Source organism: Trichomycterus rosablanca, chromosome 4 (genome assembly GCF_030014385.1).
Source record: "Trichomycterus rosablanca isolate fTriRos1 chromosome 4, fTriRos1.hap1, whole genome shotgun sequence".
Classification (NCBI taxonomy): Eukaryota; Metazoa; Chordata; class Actinopteri; order Siluriformes; family Trichomycteridae; genus Trichomycterus; species Trichomycterus rosablanca.
The window spans coordinates 41138664-41165600 of record NC_085991.1 but is presented as its reverse complement, the minus strand read 5'-3'; the positions used below and the strand labels follow the sequence as shown (position 1 = coordinate 41165600).

The 26937-nt window shown below is 41.0% G+C and overlaps 1 protein-coding gene across 1 annotated transcript; it reads right to left on the bottom strand.

Moving 5' to 3' along the window:
- Positions 1–4165: 4165 nt before the first annotated feature.
- Positions 4166–25757, bottom strand: ccnb3 (cyclin B3). The gene is made up of 12 exons (XM_062993330.1): positions 25650–25757; positions 21871–21980; positions 21661–21744; positions 21079–21182; positions 19683–19803; positions 18357–18455; positions 17365–17457; positions 17120–17257; positions 14070–14225; positions 8295–8444; positions 6486–6616; positions 4166–4325 (listed from the first exon to the last, which is right to left on the bottom strand). Exons 2-12 carry the CDS (start codon positions 21943–21945, stop codon positions 4259–4261), a joined length of 1218 nt encoding a protein of 405 aa, XP_062849400.1. The 5' UTR covers positions 21946–21980; positions 25650–25757; the 3' UTR covers positions 4166–4258.
- Positions 25758–26937: the final 1180 nt, after the last annotated feature.

Here is a 26937-nt window from a genome sequence, read left to right as displayed (position 1 = left end):
CGCAGCCTCCTTCCAGAGGGAAGGGGGGTGAAAAGTCCGTGTGCGGGATGGGTAAGGTCACGGAAGATGCAGGTGGCTCTTTCCTTACACCTGGTTGTGTATATGTCCCCGATCGGTGGTAGGCTGCATCCGATGGTCCTCTGTGCAGACTTCACCACTCTCTGCAGCGCCTCCTTCTCAGCCACAGTGCAGCCAGCGTACCACACAGTGAGGCAGGTGGTCAGGGTGCTCTCCACCACACAGCTGTAGAATGACCTGAGGTTGTCTGTGTGAAGACCTGCCCTCCTCAGCTTCCTCAGGAAATACAGGCGTTGGTTGGCCTTCTTTATGACAAATATCATATAGGTGAAAAGAAGTGGTTGGCTGCTATGCATGTGCGAAGAGTGTGTGTGTGTTAGGTACGGCCCTCATAAGTCAGGATAGGAGTCTGCCGCAGTGAAGGAGATATAACTGGATAATTGGGTATGACTAGATTGGGAGAAAAATGGGAAATGCATCAGTAGAGTTAAAAACATTAATACTGATACCTTCCAATGAATATTGTCCACAGGGCTGTTAGATGGCACTACTGCAGAACGATTCCTGCTAAGGATTTCATATTTGATAGATTTAAAGTGATAGTTCTGTAAAGAAACTGGTGTAATATGTTTGTAGACAGGTTGCCCTCTTTTGGTCAGTTTCTAAAACTGCAATGCATGGAACTGCAGTTCTGTTCTTAGGGGATCACTCTTAATAACTCAGTTATTCACAATCACTGTCATAAAGTTAGGACATTTATAACAAGAATGCTGTTATAAACAACTACATAAAATGTGACGTTGTGATTGGGTGTATTACCATAAGAAGTATTCACCATCTACTGCCCAATGCATTAATTAAAGATTTGGACCTAACATGTGGGCAATGAGTGTAGAAACTAAACTAGGAATACAGAAGGCTACCTTGGGCAAGTAACACAGGCCGCCTGCATTAAAAACTGATATGCTTCTGTAATGACTAAAACCACATGACTTTGGAATAATTTGGGCAAGCCATTGTCGGTAAACATAGTTGTTGCTGCAAAGTACACTTTATACACTATATGGCCAAAAGTATTTGGACACCTGACCATGAGCTTGTTCGACATCCCGCTTCAAAAAGAGCATTCATATGGCTGGGCACTGATGTTGATCAAGAAACATGTTCAAGTACATTCCAAAGCAGTACAGTGGGGTTGAGGTCAGGGCTCTGTGCTCTATAAAGCTTCCAGTCATGCTGGAACAGGAAAGGGCCTTCCCTAAACTGTTGCTACTGGCATGGGAAGTGAGAGATGACGTGGATGTTGGAATAATTTGGGCAAACCATTGTCAGTAAACAGTTGTTGCTGTATCTACAAATGCTAGCTATGCAAAGCATAAGCTATATACACTATATGGCCAAAAGTATTTGGACACTTGACCATGAGCTTGTCAGACATCCCGTTTAAAAAAAAAATAGTATTGAAACACAGCGACCTCTATGTGATAATTTCAGCTATAACGACATCCACTCTTCTGAAAAGGCCTTCCACCAGACTGAAATATGTCTATGAGAATTTGTGCCCATTCAGCCAAAAGAGTATTTGTATGGTTGGGTACTGATGTTGGTCAAGAAAGCCTCAGTTAATGTTCTAGTTCATTACAAAGCTGTACAGTGGGGTTGAGGTCAGGGCTCTGTGCAGGCCACTGGAGTTTCTTCAAACCAAGCTTTTCTTTATGTCTTTATAAAGCTTCCAGTCATGCTGGAACAGGAAAGGGCCTTCCCTAAACTGTTGCTACTGGCATGGTAAACATTGGTTGATTTGCAAACTACTTGCTAAAAACTGATGTTATGTTTAAATTTCTGTATAATAAAAAAACCCTGCACATGCAGGTAGGTATGTTGGCTACTCTACAATGTCCCTAATTGATCAGGGTAAAGTGGTAACTGAAGACAAATAAATAAATACGTCTATCTGATGTTTTTGGTTAGAGGAAACCATGTACTCTGAGAAAACAAGTTGACATTAACATACCAAGCTCAACACCTATCCCAGCTTTTCAATGGGCGCAAGATACACAGTAACACCTTGGACAGTCCATCGCAGGGCAGACACACATACACACACACACCCATTCACCTAAAGGGCAATTTAGTGCCTCCAATTAACCTGACTGCATGTTTTGGACTGTGGGAGGAAACCGGAGCTACCCCACGCAGACACGGGGAGAACATGCAAACTCCGCACAGAAAGGACCCGGACCGCCCCACCTGGGGATCGAACCCAGGACCTTCTTGCTGTGAGGCGACAGTGCTACCCACCGAGCCACCGTGCCGCTAACCATAGTTACTCACTCACTTTCTTAACCCCTTATCCAATCAGAGTCACAGGGGTGCTGGAGCCTATCCCAGCTTTTCAATGGGCGCAAGGCACACCGTAACACCCTGGACGGGGCGCCAGTCCATCGCAGGCAGACACACATACACATACACACACACACCCATTCACCTACAGGGCAATTCAGTGTCTCCAATTAACCTGACTGCATGTTTTTGGACTGTGGGAGGAAACCCAAGCAGACACAGGAAGAACATGCAAATTCCGCACAGAAAGGACCCAAACCGCCCCACCTGGGGATCGAACCCAGGACCTTCTTGCTGTGAGGTGACAGTGCTACCCACCGAGCCACTTACCATATTTAGTCTCAAAATGCCCCCCCAAATACTTATGTAAATATGATAAATACACATATTCCACTCTCTACTCTAGCTTAGGATCAGTCAGTATTCCCATTAGTTATTGATGGCAGGAATGTTTTAGAATGGCAGGAAATCCCAATCCCTCTACACCCAGATACTACTGTAGCTTAAATTGCTGAAGAAGTTAATGCTGGTTCTGATAGAAAGGTGACAGAATCAACAGTGCATCACAGTTGCAGGGCTGTTTTGGCAGCAAAAAGGGAACCAACACAATATTAGGAATTTGGTCATAATGTTACGCCTTATTGGTGTATTCTTTTGTGGTTACTGTTGTCTCGATTTTACTGGTCAGGACCTTGGCTGACACTCAATGTCTTTGAAGACGCTACATAAATAAACATTACTTAACCTCCCTGTTCATTTCCAAAAGATGATTAAAGACCAACGTCATTAATAAGCACTTAAATTTAAACTAAGACAACCGGGTTTCACCAGATTTGTCTATTGTCTACCCTCAGAGTAGGAAAAGATCTACTGGACGCACTTCTCTCATCGCTCTGGGTAAGAGTATCCGCTAAATGCTGTAAACATAAACAACCACAGGCAGTAACTATGAGCTGGGATCAAACCCAAGAACCTAAAGCTGTGCAGAAAAATCAAACAAATCATTTTTTTGTATTTTGTTTATGCATTTTCTCCCCTTTTTCTCCCGACTTTTAGCGAGTCCAATTGCATCATGCTTCCTCTCCACTAATGCCGACCCCACTCTGATTGAGGAGAACGAAGCTAACACACGCCCCCTCTGACATGTGGGCAGCAGCCGTATGCATCTTTGTACCTGCACTAGGCAAGTGGTAATGCAGATCAGCACTGTGTACGGAGAGACACACCCTGGCAGCACTCTTTTCCCATCTCTGTGCAGGCGCCATCAATTAGCCAGCAGAGGTCGTAATTGCATTAGTTATGAGGGTCCCTATCCGGCTTTTAATAACCCACCCCTATCTGAACAACAGGCCAATCGTTATTCATGTGGCAGAGCTGGGATCTGATACGATGTATTCGAGATCCCAACCCCGATGTGCTAGAGTGTGTTCAATCATTTTAACATAAAGATATATTATCAGCTTTAACCAATCAAGAGTTGAAAATAAAAAAAGCAAAATTACAGACAAATACATCCAAGATGCATGGTGGGTATAATACTGAGGAATGTATTTAGCAATATTCACAAAAATACAAAGTTTACACATTTTAATAACATGGTTCAATGTTGCAATTAAGAATCTTAAGAACATTATACATATAAAGGCTTACAAAACAGTAATCAACGACCTAGAAACATCAATAAAACAGCATAACTTTTTTTTTTGTAACATGAATGCATTTTAGCACTGAGTATCTTTTTTTGATGTTTAAACCTTTATTTTTTTTTAAAACGTAAGCATTAAGCTTAAAAATGCCACATATATAACAGAACACACTTTATTTTAAAGCAGGATATACAATATTAGTACAAATATTTACACGGCTTATAGATTAAACTTTATTTAGTTTTCTTTTGTCATTTCAGAAACAGCTCCAGCTTCTCTGTGCTCACGGTAGGCATCATAGCCACTTCAAAGAAAACCCTGTTAGAAAAAGAAATTGGTAATTAGAAATGAGAAGGGAAATGTGGACTGACTGGTCGACTATCGTCAGGGAAAATAAAATATTAATAAACTGCTGCATTAGTCAAATGGCTCAAAAGATCCAAAAAACTGCACGGGGCTTAGCAGGATTTCATAAATGAAATAAATAAAATAAAGGAAATAAAACACATACACTGATCTGCCATAACATTAAAACCACCTTCTTGTTTCTACACTCACTGTCCATTTTATCAGCTCCACTTACCATATAGAAGCCCACTTTGTAGTTCTACAATTACTGACTGTAGTCCATCTATTTCTCTGCATGCTTTTTTTAACCTGCTTTCACCCTGTTCTTCAATGGTCAGGACCCCCACAGGACCACCACAGAGCAGGTATTATTTAGGTGGTGGGTCATTCTCAGCACTGCAGTGACACTGACATGGTGGTGGTGTGTATTGTGCTGCTATTAGTGGATCAGACACAGCAGCGCTGCTGGAGTTTTTAAATATCGTGTCCACTCACTGTCCACTCTATTAGACACTCTTACCTAGTTGGTCCACCTTGTCGATGTAAAGTCAGAGACGATCGCTCATCTATTGCTGCTGTTTGAGTTGGTCATCTTTAAGATCTTCATCAGTGGTCACAGGACGCTGCCTACTGGGCGCCGTTGGCTGGATATTTTTGGTTGGTGGACTATTCTCAGTCCAGCAGGGATAGTGAGGTGTTTAAAAACTTCAGCAGTGCTGCTGTGTCTGATCCACTCATACCAGCACAACACACACTAACACACCACCACCATGTCAGTGTCACTGCAGTGCTGAGAATGATCCACCACCCAAATAATACCTGCTCTGTAGTGGTCCTGTGGGGGTCCTGATCATTGAAGAACAGCATGAAGGAGGGCTAACAAAGCATGTAGAGAAACAGATGGACTACAGTCAGTACTTGTAGAACTACAAAGTGCTTCTATATGGTAAGTGAAGCTGATAAAATGGACAGTGAGTGTAGAAACAAGGAGGTGGTTTTAATGTTATGGCTGAAATCCTTTTCTTTTAAAGTACAATTAATTTTTTATACAAGACGGGCATGGTGTCCCAAATCTGCTACTTAGTTCTGTACAGAAGCGCAGGGGCTAATGTAGTACTTTGAAAAAAATTTCCTCAATCTTGCTAATTTATCACATTTAAACTCATTTTATTATAAGACAACACCACTAAATGCAATCTACAGCTTTTAAATTACCCCTGTATGAACAATGCTTTATGCTGGAGAGGGACATGGTGGGTTCCATCCGTAATCATTGGGCACAAGGCATGATTTTTTAATTGCATTTCAGTGTTTTTTTATACTATATGTGTGTTATTTTCAGCGTAGAAGAGTAAAAAACAACCCCATTATTTTACATTAGTCTAAAAATATATGCAGTTCCATGGGACCATGGAACATATTAACAAGTTTCCCATACAACCTTATGGGGAAAAAATACCTCGAAACTCAACGCCTTTTAAACTCAACGCCACTCCCAGAACCAACTGACGTTGAGTTTCAAGGTACCACTGTACATGTCAATGTATTGCTTGTGTTTAAACCCATAAAATACCCAAAAAATAAGTCTTTGTAGTCACCTTGTCAGTGACACTGGTTTATATAGTGAAAATATTACATTTTCTATTGTAATCAGTATCATAAATTAGTCAGTTACACCCCTGCTGTAAGCCTAATTTAATTAACTGAAAAACTGTCGGGTGGCCAAGACTCACTGATGCCAGAGAACATCTTGGCTATGCCGTCTGATACAGACCAACAGAAGAGCTACTGTGGCTCAGCTCTAGATAATTTTATTAGTGTTTATGAGGTGCATGTATCACAATACACAGCGCTTTGTTTGTTTGGGGTTTTTAACGCCATGGTTACACTGAGGTTATATTAATGGCAGGATACCTTATTCTTTTGGTCTGATCATATTTTGTTCAAGAGTTAGATATGATATCAGAACTGGACATTGAAGGAATGGAAGAAAGTCAACAAATCTAAGCAATTCTGTATTTTCCAAGATTGCATGGATAGCCGGGCACATGTGCATTGTGATGGCACCAGGATGCACTGTAGGAACGATCTGCCTCACAACATACCCATTAGAAAGTAAAAGAAACTTACTTGTGAGAGTATTTGCTGCGGATGGTGGCGAGCTTGCTGTCTCCAGGGCTGCTCAACATGTTCTGGAGCTTTCGAGCCACTGGTGCTAAATCCTCTATGCTGTAGCCAGAGTGGAACTGCAGGCACGGGGTCTAAAAGTACCAGAATATATACAAAGTTTAGAGAATCAGTGCAAAACACAAAGTTACCGAACAATTTTAATGCAACTTGTGAATGCAAATGTGGCAGAACAGCAACATCTTTTAGAGGTATATAGGTAGGGCCTTGCAATACTATTACTGTTACAATACTATTGCTGATGTTACATTGCAGATGTTTGACGAGTCTGATTGTACAAAAGGCCAAAAAATAAAACTGTTGAACACTAGAAAATTGAATATTATAAAACGGATAGTTCCGGTCCTAAAATCTGATTGGCTGAGCCGCGTTCGAAGCCGTTGTAAAATCCCCGATAAACGCACACCTAGGACCACCTCACATCATTCCATATTAATACGCCACTGAATACAAAAGTTAATGTTATTTTCGCCCTCATGTTGCCTAGCAACACTGTTAATCGAACTATTTTGCGTCGTGGAAGAACGCTTTATTGTAAGTTTATACACAGTGCCAAAAACGTCATCCCCGTGCTAAAATCACAGTAACGTATGGCCTCTCGTGGCTTATTGCTTTAATTTGACCTATGCTCATTTCATAATCAGGCTTGATTGTACTAGGGGAGTGGCAGCTTAGTGGTTAAGGTACTGGGCTAGTAATCAGAAGGTTGCTGGCTCAAGCCTCACTGCTGCCAAGTTGCCATTACTGGTCCACTGAGCAAGACTTTCAACCCACAAATGCTCAGATTGTATTCACTAACAATTTTAAGTCACTTTGGATAGAAGCATCTGCTACTTTCCACAAATGTAAATAGACCACTGAAGTCGTGCGTCATTCTGTAGTCCTCGTTATGCCCATATTTGGAGACCCGGGTCTAACTCAGATTTCCTATGGGAAATTTGAACGGGGTTTTCAAAAAATCGACTCTAACGCATCCTGTGCTAAATAAACATGTTCAGAACCCTATACGTTTTGTCCTGTGTACATTTTTCTTCTGTACATCACTGGATCCCCTGAATTACGAGGTTGTTAAAGGGTCGTAATACTAATAATGCTGCACGAAAGCTAATGCTGCTGCACATTAATTAGACGTCAAACTACACCAATCAAATTGACTGAAAGAGCGGCCCGCGTTTGTTGAGTACAACCAAAAGCATAACACCCGACCATCCTCGATTTCTACTTTAATGTAATTCTACTAAAAATATCAACCAAAACTTGTGAATATCATCCCACGGTTACACCGGTGAATCACGCTGCTTCGTGCGGTTATTTAAGAGGCTTATAAAAGGAAAAAAAAAGAAAACATTAAGAGGCTTCCAGTTTAGTGACGTCAATTCAGTGCACAGTAGCATTAGCTTACATGTAGCAATATTCATATTTTGACTCTTTAACGACTTCATAATTCAGAGGATCCAGTGATAATAGACAGAAGAATCTCCATAAAACAAAACGTAACAGCTTTGGAACATTTTTTATGACTACAGGATGCGAGAGAGGCAATTTGCGAAATCTCCATTCATATTTCCCTTTAAAAATTTCTCTTAGACCCGGGTTACCAAATATGGGCATAACAACATGGCGTGGCCTACAAAATGCCGACACGACTTCAGTGGTCTATATACTTAAATACATACAGTAAGTTTCCTTGCATGGACTTAAACAATATTAAAAATTGATACAGATGTGTGCACATATGTAAATCTCACTCACCCAGCCACCTAGATCCTTTGTTACCAGGGCAATAAGCAGACAGGCAGAAGCCAGCAGAGATGCTCGAACCGGGACGAACTGCATCTCCAACAGACTGAGCTCACAGACGAATCGAGCCATGGTCAGCGTGTCCATCCCGGCGTTCACACACTGCACGCACAACATACACAGGTTAGAAATTACTGATGCATGGATATATGTTGTTTTAACATTGTACTTCTTTATATACGTATACAGTGCATCACAAAAGTGAGTACACCCCTCACATTTCTGCAAAAATTTCATTATATCTTTTCATGGGACAACACTATAGACATGAAACTTGGATATAACTTAGAGTAGTCAGTGTACAGCTTGTATAGCAGTGCAGATTTACTGTCTTCTGAAAATAACTCAACACACAGCCATTAATGTCTAAATAGCTGGCAACATAAGTGAGTACACCCCACAGTGAACATGTCCAAATTGTGCCCAAATGTGTCGTTGTCCCTCCCTGGTGTCATGTGTCAAGGTCCCAGGTGTAAATGGGGAGCAGGGCTGTTAAATTTGGTTTTTTGGGTACAATTCTCTCATACTGGCCACTGGATATTCAACATGGCACCTCATGGCAAAGAACTCTCTGAGGATGTGAGAAATAGAATTGTTGCTCTCCACAAAGATGGCCTGGGCTATAAGAAGATTGCTAACACCCTGAAACTGAGCTACAGCATGGTGGCCAAGGTCATACAGCGGTTTTCCAGGACAGGTTCCACTCGGAACAGGCTTCGCCAGGGTCGACCAAAGAAGTTGAGTCCACGTGTTCGGCGTCATATCCAGAGGTTGGCTTTAAAAAATAGACACATGAGTGCTGCCAGCATTGCTGCAGAGGTTGAAGACGTGGAAGTTCAGCCTGTCAGTGCTCAGACCATACGCCGCACACTGCATCAACTCGGTCTGCATGGTCGTCATCCCAGAAGGAAGCTGACGCACAAGAAAGCCTGCAGTTTGCTGAAGACAAGCAGTCCAAGAACATGGATTACTGGAATGCCCTGTGGTCTGATGAGACCAAGATAAACTTGTTTGGCTCAGATGGTGTCCAGCATGTGTGGCGGCGCCCTGGTGAGGAGTACCAAGACAACTGTATCTTGCCTACAGTCAAGCATGGTGGTGGTAGCATCATAGTCTTGGGCTGCATGAGTGTTGCTGGCACTGGGGAGCTGCAGTTCATTGAGGGAAACATGAATTCCAACATGTACTGTGACATTCTGAAACAGAGCATGATCCCCTCCCTTCGAAAACTGGGCCTCATGGCAGTTTTCCAACAGGATAACGACCCCAAACACAACCTCCAAGATGACAACTGCCTTGCTGAGGAAGCTGAAGGTAAAGGTGATGGACTAAACCCAATTGAGCACCTGTGGCGCATCCTCAAGTGGAAGGTGGAGGAGTTCAAGGTGTCGGAGTTCAAGGTGTCTAACATCCACCAGCTCCGTGATGTCATCATGGAGGAGTGGAAGAGGATTCCAGTAGCAACCTGTGCAGCTCTGGTGAATTCCATGCCCAGGAGGGTTAAGGCAGTGCTGGATAATAATGGTGGTCACACAAAATATTGACACTTTGGGCACAATTTGGACATGTTCACTGTGGGGTGTACTCACTTATGTTGGCAGCTATTTAGACATTAATGGCTGTGTGTTGAGTTATTTTCAGAAGACAGTAAATCTACACTGCTATACAAGTTGTACACTGACTACTCTAAGTTATATCCAAGTGTCATGTCTATAGTGTTGTCCCATGAAAAGATATAATAAAATATTTGCAGAAATGTGAGGGGTGTACTCACTTTTGTGATACACTGTATATATATATATATATATTGTTCATGCATTTTCTCCCCCTTTTCTCCCTTTTAGTATGTCCAATTGTGCCATGCTTTCCTCTCCACCAATGCCGATCCCCACTCTGATTGAGGAGAACGAAGCTAACCCACGCCCCCTCCGACACGTGGGCAGCATGCGGGACGCATCTTATCACCTACACTTGACGAGTGCAGTGCAACTCAGCGTTGTGTACGGAGAGACACACCCTGACAGCACTCTTTTTTTTGTTCATGTGGCCGCTCAGCCTAGCCGACAAGCAGAGCTGAGATTCGATACGAACCCAGCTCAGGTTCCAGCGTGTGTTTTCACCGCTGCGCCACCTGAGCGGCCTAACATTGTACTTCTTAAACTGCCAGCTACAACGGACAGGCTTGATTGTGTGAACATGTCTCAGTATTGCAGTATGTTTAGTATTGCAGTCATACTGCCCATCACAATATACACTCTTTCATAACAGCCCTTTCTAAAACAAGTTTCAAGCTCTCACAGTACATTCCTACTAAGAGGCAAACACACACCAAAACACTAAAACCCCCACAAATGCACCAGATTCTTCATCCTCAGTGAGTGGGATTGATTGTAATAAACAGAGCGGAACGACTTTTTGAAAAGCTGCCCAGTAGGGATGGGTGAGAAAAGGGTGCATTAGAAAAACTCCCTCACACCGCTGTTACGACCTGAAGAAAACAACTGGCCTGTCCAGTTTGCATTTAGATTCACATTAAAACCGGTCACTAGCGTTCTATAGCATCGAAATACTACATTTACCCAGTATGACATTTATTTATTAGGATTTTAACGTCATCTTTTACACACTTTGGTTACATTCATGACAGGACAGGTAATTACTCATTACACAAGATTCATCAGTTAACAAGTATAATATCAAACACAGTCATGGACAATTTTGTATCTCTAATTCACCTCACTTGCATGTCTTTGGATTGTGGGAGGAAACCGGAGCTCCCGGAAGAAACCTACGCAGACACGGGGAACATGCAAACTCCACACAGAAAGGGCCCAGACCGCCCCACCTGGGGATTGAATTCAGGACCTTCTTGCTGTGAGGTAACAGTGCTACCCACTGAGCCACCGTGCCGCCCTACCCAGTATAAAAGACCTAAGGAATACTAAAAATAGAACAAATATAGTTGTTATGACTTGCTGCTTAAATAGTATTTTATGGTGAAAGTTAATCGGAAACTTCATACAGCATGAGCTTTATGTAAATACTAGATTAAATACATAAAGAAATTAAATATTAAATACAACCATGCTTGGATATCCAAACCATAGTTATTACCATAAATACACAACCTCAATTTTATTGGCTTTTTTTGCATCCACCTGCCCTGCCCCCCTTTCTCCCAAATTTGTCCTCCACTGTTAAAGACCCTGCATCGGAGGAGGGTAAATTTGCTTGACACCGACCCCTTCTTATTCGCACGTAAGGCTAGTTTGACACACAGAGTCGCACACTAATCTATCTCAGTGTTCCTCCACTTCTGTACAGGCACCTCTGACTACTAACCAGGGTCACAACCTCACACAGCGAAGACCCGCCCCCTGTTTTAACAAATCTTTTCCCACCAATCAGACATTAGTGGTTTGTGCCCAATAGGGGGCGCTCAGCCAACCGGTAGCATAGCTGAGATTCTGGGTGCCCGACCACCATTAATTTAAATAATATTGTTATATCATTTTGTACAGACCAACATGTGGTGAAGTGTAATAATTACCCTCTACAACAGTACAAAAGAGCCGAGGATAGGGATAATACTAACCTTTTGACTTTTGCAGCTCTAAAACTAATCAATGCACTCAGGATTTTAATGTTTTCCGTTTGATGGCAGCAGGAGATTGTCAAATATTCTCTCATTAGCAGAATATGTGGAGCATGGGTTTTATTGCATGCATAAAACCACTGAGCTGGATTATGTTACACACTGTAGAGTTCAATCTGTGTGTGTGAGATTACAGCAGTATTTTTTCAGAAAAAAAAAAGAAAAAAAAATCAGCTGTAGTTTCTCATTCTAGTTCAATAAACAGCAACAATAATCAATCAAATACATCTGCAGGGTGACTTGTGCAATATACGTCTATCCGTGCTAATTAGCATACACATTACAGCTAATCATTACTGCACAATATATCGTTCGCCCTGGAAGATTGTGTTGTGTGTTCAGCACATAAAACTCATTCTGTTTATTTTCACCTGCAGTCCTGCTACACGTTACGCATGAACTGTTATTTCTCAGAGGAAGCACATAAGCTGTTATTATTTTGGTCATTTAGGAAACAAGAATGAATCCAGGAGCTACTTGGTCATAAAAAGATAATTCAACTACTAGTGAACCGTTCGATTTCGATTCATAAATCATTCTGTCCTGTCAGTATTTTATGTTTTGTTCTGGCTGAGTAGAACTGGACTACTGGATGCCAAGTGGTATGCCTGGGGCAGTGGTAGCCTAGTGGGCAGAGGTTTGGGCTATCAGTCAGTTCGAATCCAGACTCTGCTATGCCGCCACTGTTGGGCCCTTGAGCAAGGCCCTTAACCCTGTCTGCTCCAGGGATGCCGTACAAAGGCTGACCCTGCGCTCTGACCAAACAAGCTGGGCTAGGTGAAAAAATAATTTTGTTGTACTGTACTCAAGTGAGTAAAAAAAGCTAGTTAGCCAGACTGACTAGCATATGTAATGTAATGCAAGAGGGATCTTCAAAAAAAGTTACTAAAACACACAGTGTTATATTCTGCTAGCACACTAGATCAAATCTTGGCTCTGCTACTGGTCGGCTGGCACCATGAACATATTGGCCACCTTTGTCTACTGGGTTGGGGAAATGACCAAGTGGGTGGGGTCTTCAAACTAGGTAAGAGTGTCTAATAGAGTGGACAGTGAGTGGACACGGTATTTAAAAACTCCAGCAGCGCTGCTGTTTCTGATCCACTCATACCAGCACAACACACACTAACACACCACCATCATGTCAGTGTCACTGCAGTGCTGAGAATGATCCACCACCTAATTAATACCTGCTCTGTGGTGGTCCTGTGGGGGTCCTGACCATTAAAGAACAGGATGAAAGCAGGCTAAAAAGGTATGTAGAAAAACAGATAGACAACAGTCAGTAATTGTAGAACTACAAAGTGCTCCTACATGGTAAGTGAAGCTGATAAAATGGACAGTGAGGAAAGAAACAAGGAGGTGGTTTTAATGTTATGGCCCTGTCTACTCAAAACGAATAATTGGACTGGACACACTAATGAATGGCAAAGTTTTAAAACAACACTTCAACATACAATCAGAGAAGCAGCTTTAGTAATCCATGTTAGTAAGACATAAGTTTTCCTGCGTCTTTTTCTCCACCAACAAAAAAGATGTCTGAGACTCAAGTTACTCAGCAACAAGAGAATAATAAATCTTCGCCCACAAAAACAGGGAGGCTTTTTAAAATTTTAAAAATTGTAGGCAAAATGACCTTGAGAATGAAGACAAATAAGCCCTGCAATTAAATCAAACAGCTCTGTCTATTCAAAACGAATAAATGTGTCTAATTTGTCTGCACCTACATACTTGCATACACCTACACCTTGCTTTCACACCAAAATGAATGTGCCAGCCTTCACAGTAAAAAGACATTGCTTTGTCCCACTAATAAGCTCTTTATTCAGTTCACTTACTTTAAGTGTCCCTTTAGAATTTCCTGTGCACAGGACACCTTCAGGAAAGGCTGACTGAAGGTCCTCTAAACAGACCCGGGTGTGCAACACATCACCATATTTACTCCATATTTATCAGATACTTTAAACAGCACACGTTTCCACCCTGACAGTCACAGAACCCAGAGGGCACAAACATGCAGCTAGAATGCGTTCATTCGGAGCCACATCTCACCCTGAGGTTTCTCTACTCACCTTGGCGTAGCGGCGTAGGAAGCGATATGGAACGGGAATGTTGATTTCAAAGTTGAGCGCCTGCAGGATGTTCTCTTCCATGGTGATGAGCTGAGAGCGTTTGTATGCATCATCACAGATATATAGAAAGTCATCAACGCAAGGTGGGAGTCGCTCCTGAAAAAAGGACACATCAATGATTGGAAACAGAAATATTTGTCGTTTGTCATGTTACCGACTGTTGTATTCGAACATATTTATTTAAAACCTGTGAACACGCTTTATCTTATACACCAGACCTGTGGAGACTTATTGCAGCGTTTGATTCTAGAAATATTAATATGCTAAAGCAGCAGTTCTCAACCTTTTTTCTATTAGACCCAGGGCGGCACGGTGGGCAAGTGGGTAGCACTGTCGCCTCACAGCAAGAAGGTCCTGGGTTCGATCCCCAGCTGGGACAGTCCGGGTCCTTTCTGTGTGGAGTTTGCATGTTCTCCCCGTGTCCGCGTGGGTTTCCTCCGGGTGCCCCGGTTTCCTCCCACAGTCCAACGACATGCAAGTGAGATGAATTGGAGACACTTAATTGTCCATGACTGTGTTCGATATAACCTTGTGAACTGATGAATCTTGTGTAACGAGTAACTACCGTTCCTGTCATGAAGGTAACCAAAGTGTAAAACATGACGTTAAAATCCTAATAAAACAAACAAACAAACAAACTCTTAGACCCTCCATGTTCAAAACATTTTTCTGGGAGCACCTTGATATTGGTTATAATTAAGGCCTGTGCATCACGGACAGTGAAATGAGCCGTTTCCTGTGTAATATGCAATTTGCTGTGAAATTCCAAATTTAAGGTTTGTGTTTAGCGATTGAGCATTATTCATTTAAGTGGCATATGAAATATGAGGTGCAATATGCAATATGAGGTGCAATATGCAATATGAGGTGGTCCTAGCAATCAAACAGCAATTATGTTAGTATATGTTAATATACATTTCTGTTTCCATAGTCCATAGTCAATGGAAAAGTGTGCTTCTCTACACACGTGATCATCTCTCTGTAGTCTGTGCTGTGCCTCAAAAGAACCTAATTGTCATGGACAATTTAGTATCTCCAATTCGCCTCACTCGCATGTCTTTGGACTGGGAGGAAACCCTCACAGACACAGGGAGAACATGCAAATTCCACACAGAATGGACTCGGACCGCTCCACCTGGGAATCGAACCCAGGACCTTCTTGCTGTGTGGCGACAGTGCTACCCACTGAGCTACCGTGTCGCCTTCTTTTGTTTTTATACATTTATTAGCCTTGTTTTACATAGGCATACAATAGATGTTGCTTTCATCCCATAACAATCCCTTAATGTAGTGGATTAACTGCTAGTACTAGCACAGCTTGTGTAACTGGAGGTGGGAGCTTCCTCATCTGGGTCTACTTCAGCAGGATCCACATCAACAACTGAGTCAGAATCTTTAGTGCCCATCTGCTAAGCTTAGCGCATTTGAGATGGACGAAACTAATATTTGTCTATTCTCAAAGACCCAACAAAAGCTATAAGAAGACACCACAAGAGATGTCCCGTATGCTTATAGCCTATTGATTTTCCATCCCATCACATGATTATTATTATTATTACTCTTCTCAGTAAAACACAACAGGACCCCTGTCTGGGTTCACATGTACCCCAGGTTGAGAACCACTGCATTAGCCCACTATCAACTGGAGTACCAGCCTGGCAAAGTGCTCAACACACAGCTGGCCATGTCTGAGGCTACTCACTGCTGCCAACAACAGCTAATATTGTCTGGCTTAAGCACTAGTACTAGGAGCATGGAATATGTGCTGTAAAAATTAGAGATGGGATGATCGATCGGCTATGAATCGGTATCGGACGATTTTTAATCAAAATATGCTATCGATATTTCCTAAAAGTAGCCGATCCGATCATGTGATATATAAAGACCATGTTAAGTTAACAGCTCAGTGGATTGATCCAGACTTTGAGCTACAAAGCACCGACCATCACATCACCATTCATCAACAATCGTACAGAAACCATCGTGAAAGCTCTTCATGACCTAAAATAACATCATTAACGTTGTGCATCATACATACGATGTAATTTTGCTGATTGTAATATTTACTTTAAAAAGATAATTCAACCCGGTCACATCTGAGTCGATTCTATCAGCACGTTATATAAACTCCTGGTTCACTTTAGTAAATCGTGAGCGGTTCTTGCTTGTGATTTAGATGAGAACAGAAGACGTTACAGAGCCAATCAGAGGCAAAAGTTTATTCATTACCAAATTCGTTAGTTTAGGATCATCTGCTGAACTTATAGGATCATCAGAAAACTTTTAGACGGAACGAGTCTGACGGTCGGTTACAGATCTGTGGTAATAGCAGTTTAATTAAGCTTTTAAATTAAGCTTTTTAATGTAAGAGAGTCACACAGAATGTTCTGTAGTATCTGGTGTTTATTTAAAACCACGACATTTAATTAATAACAGTAAACACGGAGAGATAACCGAGAAGAAGAACTTATTCACTTAGCGACACTAAACAGATCATCTCTTAAAGGCACAAACACACACACGCGCGCTGTTGCGTTTGTCTCCGGTTTATCTTCACTGTGAGGCTCTTTTAAATTTTTTTTTTTTCAGACTGAACTGGATAACATTAAACCTGCGTGTGTGTGTGTGTGTGTGGGCATGTTGCCCCCCCCCATCGAAAATCGGCTATCGGCCGATCGCCCTGAAAGGAGATCGGAGATCGAAATCGGTGCCAAAAACCCTGATCGGTACATCTCTAGTAAAAATCCAGCTTAAAAATTGTGTAATAAATCAGCTGGAGACTTCACCCATGTCACAAAAGCTCCACCACATAATCCTTTTAGTCAAAATATTTGTTCGAACATAATTGGTGTGATATTTATTGGAGTCTCCTGTGGCTACAGGTTTTCCCCATACTACTATTAGTCCTAAATACTAGTTTGGAATATTAGACATAAGCATAACAGTAAGCTGAAGTGTCTGAAAGTGTTTGAAAAATCAAACTTGCTCACCTCAAACTTGCAGGCAAGCAGCATGGCCGTGGATCCAATAAGCTGGAGGGACTCTCTGCTAGCTTTAGCCACTGCCAGATAATGATCGGTCATTTTTACTGCCAGGTACAGCGTCTCATGATTCAATTCAAAGTTCTCCTACAGGAAAATGGGAGGAGGAATTAGGTTTAGCCATCTGATTTATCTATTCTGACCAGTGTACTCGATACATATAAACACAAACACACACACACACACACACTTACCTGCACCTCTACAAGCCAGTCCACTAGTATAGCTCTCATGGATGGGTTCAGGTTTGTCTGATTCTCCATGTAGTCATGTAATACAAAGCTCTCCTAAATACAACAATGAATTGAATTAGAGACATAATTTTATTGCCTAAGAAAGCACACTTCCTGAAGTATATACCCCATTGCATTTAAAGACCAACAGTTTCATGTAGCCCATTATCATCAAATTGAATAAGTTTACATAGTGCTCATGAATTTATTGGATCAGCTGTTTTTATTGCCCTCACGAGACTGAACAGGTAATTGCTTTATGAGATCTGTCACTGTGGTGGAGACTACAGCAGAACAAGTTAAAAGTAATAGCTGACTTTTTATTTATTTAAATTTTTTTAATGCATTTTCTCCCCATTTACCTCCCGATTTAGCACACTCAATTTTGTCTTCCGCTGCTGAGAGATACCAGATTGCATCCAAGGAGAGCACGTCGCTTGTACACGCCTCTTCCGACACGTGTACAGCTCTCCTCTTCTTGCTCCTGCATTCTGCACAGGTGTCCACAAGACTCACCCACCCACACATAGTCCGACCTGCACCCTGCAGATACAGTGGCCATTTAGTATCTGCTGCAGGCACTGCCAATCATGCCCGCCCGATAGCGCCCAACCGACCGGTGGCAACACAGAGTTTCCAACCGAGAAGTTCAGAAACTCGGTGCTGGTGTGGTAGCGGAAAATCCCGCTGCGCCACCTGGGCGATAGACATTTTATTTTTTTAAGCAAATACTATTTGCCTTCTTTTAGGGCCCTTACTTAAAAAAGCCAATCAATATCTAGAGACAGCTTTAAAGAAATAAATACTATTTGTAACTATAATAAACTATTATAAACTATGCTCTTAATTCTAAAGCAATTCCAGACCTAATACTTTTTATTCTATTTACATTATTAAGAAGACACTTTTATGTGACCGAATACAATGCAAGTAAAATGACCAAAATCTCTCACCTCTCTTTTCTTCAGGTAATCAAAAATGTCTTTTGCATATTCTGGTGTCTGAGTGTAGTCAGTTGAAGCATCACTGTCAATGTCGAACTCCGGAGGGATCTGAAGATAAATACATACAAATACAGATGTTACAGATGTATATAGAGAACCATGACATTTAACATCATTTTACACTTTGGTTCCATTCATGACAGGACAGATAGTTACAGGTTACACAGGATTCACCAGTTCAAGTTAATGTCAAACACTATCAAATCAGACTTGTTATTTCACTTCTGTTCACACTACACAACTGGATCTCTTGCACTGTGGAGTCTTTTAAATCATTGTGGTTTTCACACTACACAACTGATTAGCGATAGGGGGTTTCACACTACACCATCTACCATCAGGAGGAATTGCAGGAGAGTCAATCTGGTCTCCCAAACTATGTTTTGTCACGAAAAGGACCAGCATGGGCTGTCTGTACTGTAGTGAGTTGGAGGTTAATAAATATTTTTTGCAATGCAACGTTGGTATTATGGTTTGGCGTGGACAATTAGGTCAGAAATACTATAAAATGTGTGTGTGCCCATGTACTCTGTTTGTTTGTTTGTTTATTAGAATTTTAATGTCGTGTTTTACACCGTTCATGGCAGGAACGGTAGTTACTCATTACACAAGGTTCATCAGTTCACAAGGTTATATCGAACACAGTCATGGACAATTTAGTGTCTCCAATTCACCTCACTTGCATGTCTTTGGACTGTGGGAGGAAACCGGAGCACCCGAAGGAAACCCACGCGGACACGGGGAGAACATGCAAACTCCGCACAGAAAGGACCCGGACCGCCCCGCCTGGGGATCGAACCCAGGACCTTCTTGCTGTGAGGCGACAGTGCTACCCACTTAGCCACCGCGACGTCCACCCATGTACTCTGATATAAACTATATTATGCCAGTCCCACATTTTTACACTCCTCCCCCGGGTTTCCCCTCACCCCATATCTTGCGTCCTCATTGGCTGTAGTTTGACACCGCACTCATTACCAGTCGCCCGGCTGATCCAGATATTTAACATGCTAGATATTTTTCTCGAGTCTGGCGTGCCACTTGGATCGAGTCGTTGAACAGTTCACACAGTGATTGAGAGCCGAGTTTCAAACTCAGAGCAGCACGTCTAGTCCAGTCGGCGACCAGTCAGCGAGCGAAAGTCAGGGCAAAAATTGTGTAGTGTAAACAAAGCATAAGACATTCTCCTATATAACTTTGTCAAACAAACTGAATGAATTCATTAAGACATTTATTTTTTTTGTTTATATAAAAAATATATATTTGTGGACTTACCTGTGGAGTTAGTAGGTGTGAAGGGATTGGAGCTTTAGGAAGGGGCTCCTCAGGTTTGTTTACCAGGGATTCATCTTTCAGCAGCTCTTTAGATGGACCCTCTGAACTGACAGAGACCGACCTGTACACACAGTGAATTACCAGGTTTAATTTTAGTTTAAATGAGCTCAAGTAAAGTCTAAGAGCAGACAAACATTCTGTCAAACATTCATTGTTGTAAAAGACTTGAGATCATTTATTTGCAAATAACCCCAAGCTTCAACCCAAAATTCACATCAGATGTGTCAGGGATTGCTTCCACAGCATCCCATATGAAATCAAAAGTTAATCCACACCAGATGCATCCAGGCTGCGTTGTTTGCATGATACTGATACTACCAACAAGCACAGGAAAAATTTAAACATTTCATATAGCATTAATACTAATGTACAAGGACTGGGCAGCCATGTTCACATTTATTCAATCACCCATTGTCTGTTTTTAGCACCGCTTTATCCTGGTCAGGGTCATGGCAGGTCTGATTATTTGGGCAAAATGGATATGGGACTACTTTTTTGAAGGGAAGCGGTGATGCAGACTGAATCACATTGCCATGTGACTAGTACAGACTGCACGATTATCAGCTTTTGTAATCACATGGAGGCGATAACTAATTGGGTAACAATTAAAACTAAACAGGAAATGTGTTCCTTATGAATGCTCATACAGTACACCCCCATACCTTTCGTTACCCATCTTACCCCAGTCTTATTTTTTTGCCCAATATTGACAACCTTGCAGTGGTGGGTCTTGAACCAGCTACCTTCTGATTACTAGTCCAGTACCTTAAACTCTAGGCTACAATAGTTTTTCCAGTGCCATTATGGGTTTCCTCCTCCAAGTTCATTTTTAATATCTGCCATTCACCTGTAACATGCAAAAGGTGAACTGGCTAATCCAAATTATCCCTAAAGATGAATAAGTAAGTTGTGGTGTGATTGGACTAGCCTCTGCTCAGAAGGTGTTCATTGCATCCAGTGTTTCCAAGTGACACTGGACCCACTGTAACTCTGACCAGGGTAAATTTGACAATAATAATTCAACAATGAGATTAAACAAAAAAGAAAATGGGTTCTGTACATTTCTCAGTAGAGATAAATGTTGACACTAGTTAGTGTGGTAATTATATACACTTCAGATACACTGCCGAGACATGGTGTGTGACTGTTTAATTCTTAATGCCATGGCAGCTGCTATGGCTATAATCAAGGCTGAATAATAAATTCTGTGTTTAAAAAGTACAAAACGGTGGGTCAATTTGTTTCTTTACTTGAGTACACAGGGATTAGGGTGGCATGAAAAAGAGATTCTCTATAGCACTGTACCATTGTGTAGGATTGTGATAAAAAAAACTACTTTTTTAGGTTGGTCGTGTTCTTGGCAGCCACAGAGGTCTTCTTTAGCGCCTTCTTGACTGGATCTTTCTTCTTGATCGGGTTGCTAAGTTCAATCTTGTGAGCCTGAAACATAAAATAGGTGTGAGTTAACAACACTCAATCCACAGGCAATTACTAGAGGAGGCTCAGCATAACAATCGGACACAGCAAAACCTAGAAAAGGTGTCAGACCGTAATGAATTGGTCTATTGTGATCATTAGCATTTGCAAACAGCCCCTAAGGTTCACCAAGGGAGAGTCCACCACAGGTGAATGAATAAGTATAAATAAAGGTATGCTCCTATTGTGAATTATAAAAGGAAAGCAACAGATGTACTGTCTTATTGCATTTAGTGATGGAATATGGATCGAAACGGGTGACCAAAAGCAATAGAAGACACACACCCGGCTTAACCAAGAACAATCCTAACTCAGCACTTACTCGCCTCGCTTCATCAGCACTGACTTGCAGAGCCAGAAAACACTGAGACACAGCCTATTTGAGCAGACAAAGAAAATGCACGCCTGCGTAAGCACCCTCACCATCGGATGTCAGACTTACATTGGTGATGTCGATAAAGGCCGTTCTCTTCCTGGGGGCTCCCTGAGGAGGAGACGATGACCGCTTGGACTGCGGGCCATCCTCCTGTAGCAGGAAAGATTAAAGTTGGTTAAAATAAAGAAAATATAACCAGATAAAACGTGTATATTCATTTTACAGGCAATTAAGACTCTTTGGTTTCTGCCAGATATGTGGTGGCAAATAACTTACCTGATTTTCTAAGCTTTTTGTGTGCAGCTTTGGGATCCTGCTCACAATTGGCTTCTTTCCTCTTGAAAAAGGCATCCTCTTTTATATCTTTGGTTGATACTGTAATCAGTCTAAATATCAGATGTAATCAGCCCACACATAAACAAGACATGAACATTTTCCTAAGATAATGGTGTGTTTTAACTGCTAACTTAGTGACTTGTTTAACTGGTCGAGAGAACATGTTTATTCCAATAGGCGGGTATGTGAAGAACTGATTTTGCATTTGTTTACTTAGTTGGGCAATTAAATAATTAAGATTAATGAAATGTCTAATTTAAAACTGTAATAACATGCACTATGTAATTATTAAAAAGACATAGTTACTCACTACCGACACACCTCCCTAAAACATGCTGAAAAGTACAGTAGATTGTCTGTGTAAAACTGATATTATGTGTAAAGGAGCAATGCCCCCCAGCAATGTAAATTGCAAAATGGATTGAATTGCCAGTGACTCGAACCATGAGAACCCAGTTAGTTACATTTACAGCATTTAGGAGACGCTTTTATCCAAAGAACCTTACAGTATATATTCTAAGTAACTGAGGGCTAAGGGCATTGCTCAAGGGTCCAACAGTGGCAACCTGACAGTGGTGGGGCTTGAACCAGCAACCTTCTGATTTAGTCCGGTACCTTAACCGCTAGGCTACAACTGCCCACCAGTTAGTTCGAATAAATACATGACAACTTTGACCCAACCATAAGACATGTATTTATCCACTTATTAAAACAAAACTGGGGAATATTTATATTTATGGACCCACCACTTTTATTCAAAGCTACTTGCAATTTCAACAAAATGCAATACAAGCAATACAAGCAATTGAGAACCAGGTGAGTTGCTCAAAGGTCAAACAGTGGCAGCTTGGCAGTTGTGTGGCTTGAATCAGCAATCATCCAAAAAATAGTCTAGTACCTTAGCCTTGTGGGCAAGCCGTAGCCTAGTGGTTAAGGTACTGGACTAGTAACCAGAGGGTCGCCAGGTTGCTGCTGTTGGGCCCTTGAGCAAGGCCCTTAACCCTCAATTGCTCAGACTGTACTGTAACTGTAATGTAAGTCGCTTTGGACAAAGCCGTCTGCTAAATGCCAAAAATGTAAATGTAACCACTAGGGTGCTCGGGTGACACAGTGGTGAATCATGCTAGCCCACTACCACTGAGACCCAGGGTTCGAATATCAGCGGTTCTACCAGCCATTTGGGCATCTGCACATACATGGTTGACTTATGTCCAAGCAAGGGGGTTGGGTGGCCAAAAAAGCAAAGCCATTGGGATGCGCAATGGCTTTGCCAATTTGGGAGGTGCACTTGTCAGTGTGCACCCAGTGCTGATCCCAAGCCCAAATACATTTACATTTTCGGCATTTAGCAGACACTCTTATCCAGAGCGACTTACAGAAATGTGCCAGGGTTGCATCAGGAAGGGCATCTGGTGTAAACTGTCCCAACTATGGTATGTGATTCACTGTGATCCACTGTGGCGACCCCTAAATACAGGACAAGTCTTAAAAAAAACCTTAAGCTCTGAGCTATCACTGCCCAGACAAGTCATAAGAAAAACTGTCTGATTACCAAATGCTGGTTATCTGGAATTTCAATAAAGCACCACATGTATCTGTGCGGTAATACGCCATCAAAGTATGCACATAAGACGAATCTGCATTTGTGTGAAATAACCAGATAAGTCAGATTCACTCTGAAATAGGGCTGCAACTATCGATTCTTTTTGTAATCGAGTATTCTATCGATTATTACAGCGATTAATCGAGTAATCGATTAAAAAAATACTTTTGCTTTAATAAAGAGCAAAAATAAATACATATAAGATTAAATACGACATGTCTCTTGAAACAAACTATATATTTTTATTACTTGCATAGAGGACAGTTTAAAGAGAAATATATACATAATAAACATATAATACATAATACACATAATAAACCAGGGGTGGGCAATTAAATTTTCCAAGGTTGTGGAGGGCCAGACCAATAAGGTGAACTTAATTCTGCTCAATATTAATTTTATCTCTTTATTTACATTTACATTTTCAGCATTTAGCAGACGCCTTTATCCAAAGCAATTTACAATACAGTTACAGTATACAGTCAATTTAGGGTTAAGGGCCTTGCTCAAGAGCCCAACAGCAGCAACCTGGCTGCCAGCAACCTTCTGATTACTAGTCCAGTACCTTAACCACTAGGCTACAACTGCCCACTCTTTATTAAAAGCAGTAAATTGTACAGTTCTAATAAGCTGTTAATGTTTAGATGTTACAATCAGAAAATTAGAAGTAGGCAGAGCAAAAGCATCAACATTATTTTACTAGTTAAACAAACATGCAAAAAAACAAAAACAAATGTGAACAAAATGTGCAGGTTTTTAAACTTTACACTTTTTTGTTTTGAGTCTAATCACCTCATTTGTTTTTCAGTCCTTTGTTATTGTTGGATATTCTTTTTAAAATCACAAATGTGGTCCTGACTGCTTCAGTTCTGGATGTGTTAAACTTTATAAACAATCCTTGTTGCTTGTGCAGTTTAGTTAGTGAAGCTTCAGGTGTGACCCCCCCGCATCGTTCATGTTCTTGTATTTCTGTTTAGTACCGCGATTTAGAGCCTAGATTGTTAAACTTAACCAGCTTTACACCTGACTTTAGTAAATAAACAATTCAGAAGTTCGTGTCTGGTTAAAAACTCAAAACGTCAGTCACGCTCAGTTCTGTTCGCATTACAGTGAAGCTGATACACTCGCGCACACGTAAACCCAAACTTACGGATATTTAAAGACACAGCGCCCCGTCAAAATCAATCCTGTTGTAATGCATATTAGATGTACTTTTATTAACATCCCATTTTAAATTGCCGCGAACCTCGTAATCGCGTTGTTAAAGTGAAAGTCCGTGCGGAACACCGTGAGCTTTGTATCGGTGTATGGGATAAACGATTCCTCGATGCAAAAAATTTGAATCGATGATTTTTAGTAATCGAATTACTCGAGGAATCGTTTCAGCCCTACTCTGAAAGCTCCACATGTATCTGTGTTTAGCTAGATTTTCCTCACTGTTTCACTTTTAAACTTGTGTTGCAGCTCAGGCTTCTGAGAAATTGTAAGGATCCACTTTTTTCAGTGTTTTTACATTATATTTGTGTTAATTTTAATCAGGATGATAAATACAGTATCAACTGTACAAATTTTGACATGACTAAAAACAGCACTTGGTTACTAGTTACTAGTAAACATCACTAGTTTGAGCACTTGATACAAATGTACTATGTCTCAATGCAGGGAATGGCTTTATTATTTGTTGGGAAGGTAAAATGGCTTATTTGTATGTTTTTTATTTATTTTTGAAAATACAAAGGCTCATATTTTAAAGGATTAGACCAAATCTTGTGAAGAGATACAAAGTATTGCATGTGTTACATGGATGTATAAAGGGTGGTACAATGTTATACCATTTTCTTATTGTATTTGTGAATTAAACCATGCCTGACTAAGCAAAACTAGTTATAACAAGACCGATCTGTCTGATTACTGGCTCGTTTGTTTGATAAGTTATACAAAAAAATAAATATATTACACAGCTAATGTTAGATTTAAGTGATTCCATGTACTGAAATAAACTATACAATATAATCAGTATGGATTATATACAATGTAGCAACATGACTTCACCTCCTGGCACAAAGAAAGTCTATTCTTATTAAAACTCACACACATAAGTAAATAAAGATTTTACCTTGTAATGGATAATCTGCTTTATCTAGAAGAGAGCGATCAGTCTGTACATAAGAACATTAATACTAATAAACATCAGACGAAAACAATCGAGCTGAAAGCGCTGCAACAACACCGCACATTTACAAGCCTGCATCTGAATTCTGCACACGCTTTCTAATTGGACAAGAACTGCTGCCGGCCGACCAATCAGCGTCTATCTGAAATGCCACTGTTAGGGGCGGGATTAAAACATTTTCAAAAAAATACAGCAACCAATAGTAATTGAGGTTATTTGTTTTAATCAAAAATCACTTAAAACTCTTTTAACAGTAATAAAATACTAAATTAACGACCGAATCTATAAACATTACTTGTCATTATAGGGTATTTTAATCTTCTAGTCATCTAATTCGGAAAATCCATACACGCCCAACGTCATTTACGCTAGTGTAGACAGATGCACTATGGGAAATGTAGGCAGTAGAGTGGTAAACGTTTCCCCCCTTTCTCAATTTTTGGAACGTGTTGCAGCCATTACATACATTAAAATTTGTGAATAAAATATTAAATATTATGCATTTATACGGTTTCAATATGCCCAGTCAAAACACATCTGCAAATCACTGCAATCACATTTTCCTTGCATTTGTGCATTTGACTTTACACTGCATACTACACACATATAATATATATGTATATATAAATATACATTTTTGTATATGTGTATATATATGAAACATTAAAACCACCTCATGGTTTCTACACACAGTACATTTTATCAGCTTCACTTACCATATAGAAGCTTTGTAGTTGTACAATTACTGCCTGTAGTCCATCTGTTTGTCTACATACTTTTTTAGCCTGCTTTCATGCTGTTCTTCAATGGTCAGGACCACCACAGGACCACTACAGAGCAGGTATTATTTGGGTGGTGGATCACTCTCAGCACTGCAGTGACAATGACATGGTGGTGGTGTGTTAGTGTGTGTTGTGCTGGTATGAGTGGATCAGACACAGCAGCGCTGCTGGACTTTTTAAATACCGTGTCCACTTACTGTCCACTCTATTAGACACTCCTACCTAGTTGGTCCACCTTGTAGATGTAAAGTCAGAGACGATCGCTTATCTATTGCTGCTGTTTGAGTTGGTCATCTTTGAGATCTTCATTAGTAATCACAGGACGCTGCCCATGGGGCGCTGTTCGCTGGATATTTTTGGTTGGTGGACTATTCTCAGTCCAGCAGTGACAGTGAGGTGTTTAAAAACTCCATTAGAGCTGCTGTGTCTTATCCACTCATACCAGCACA

What these genes read in the sequence shown, in the direction of transcription:
- ccnb3 (XM_062993330.1), bottom strand. Translation starts at nt 21,945, where the DNA reads ATGCCTTTTTCAAGAGGAAAGAAGCCAATTGTGAGCAGGATCCCAAAG. An exon ending in CCTTTATCGACATCACCAAT is followed by an intron (nt 21,183 to 21,660) that starts GTAAGTCTGACA and finishes TTTATGTTTCAG; the next exon opens with GCTCACAAGATTGAACTTAG. An exon ending in AACACGACCAACCTAAAAAA is followed by an intron (nt 19,804 to 21,078) that starts GTAGTTTTTTTT and finishes CTGTGTGTACAG; the next exon opens with GTCGGTCTCTGTCAGTTCAG.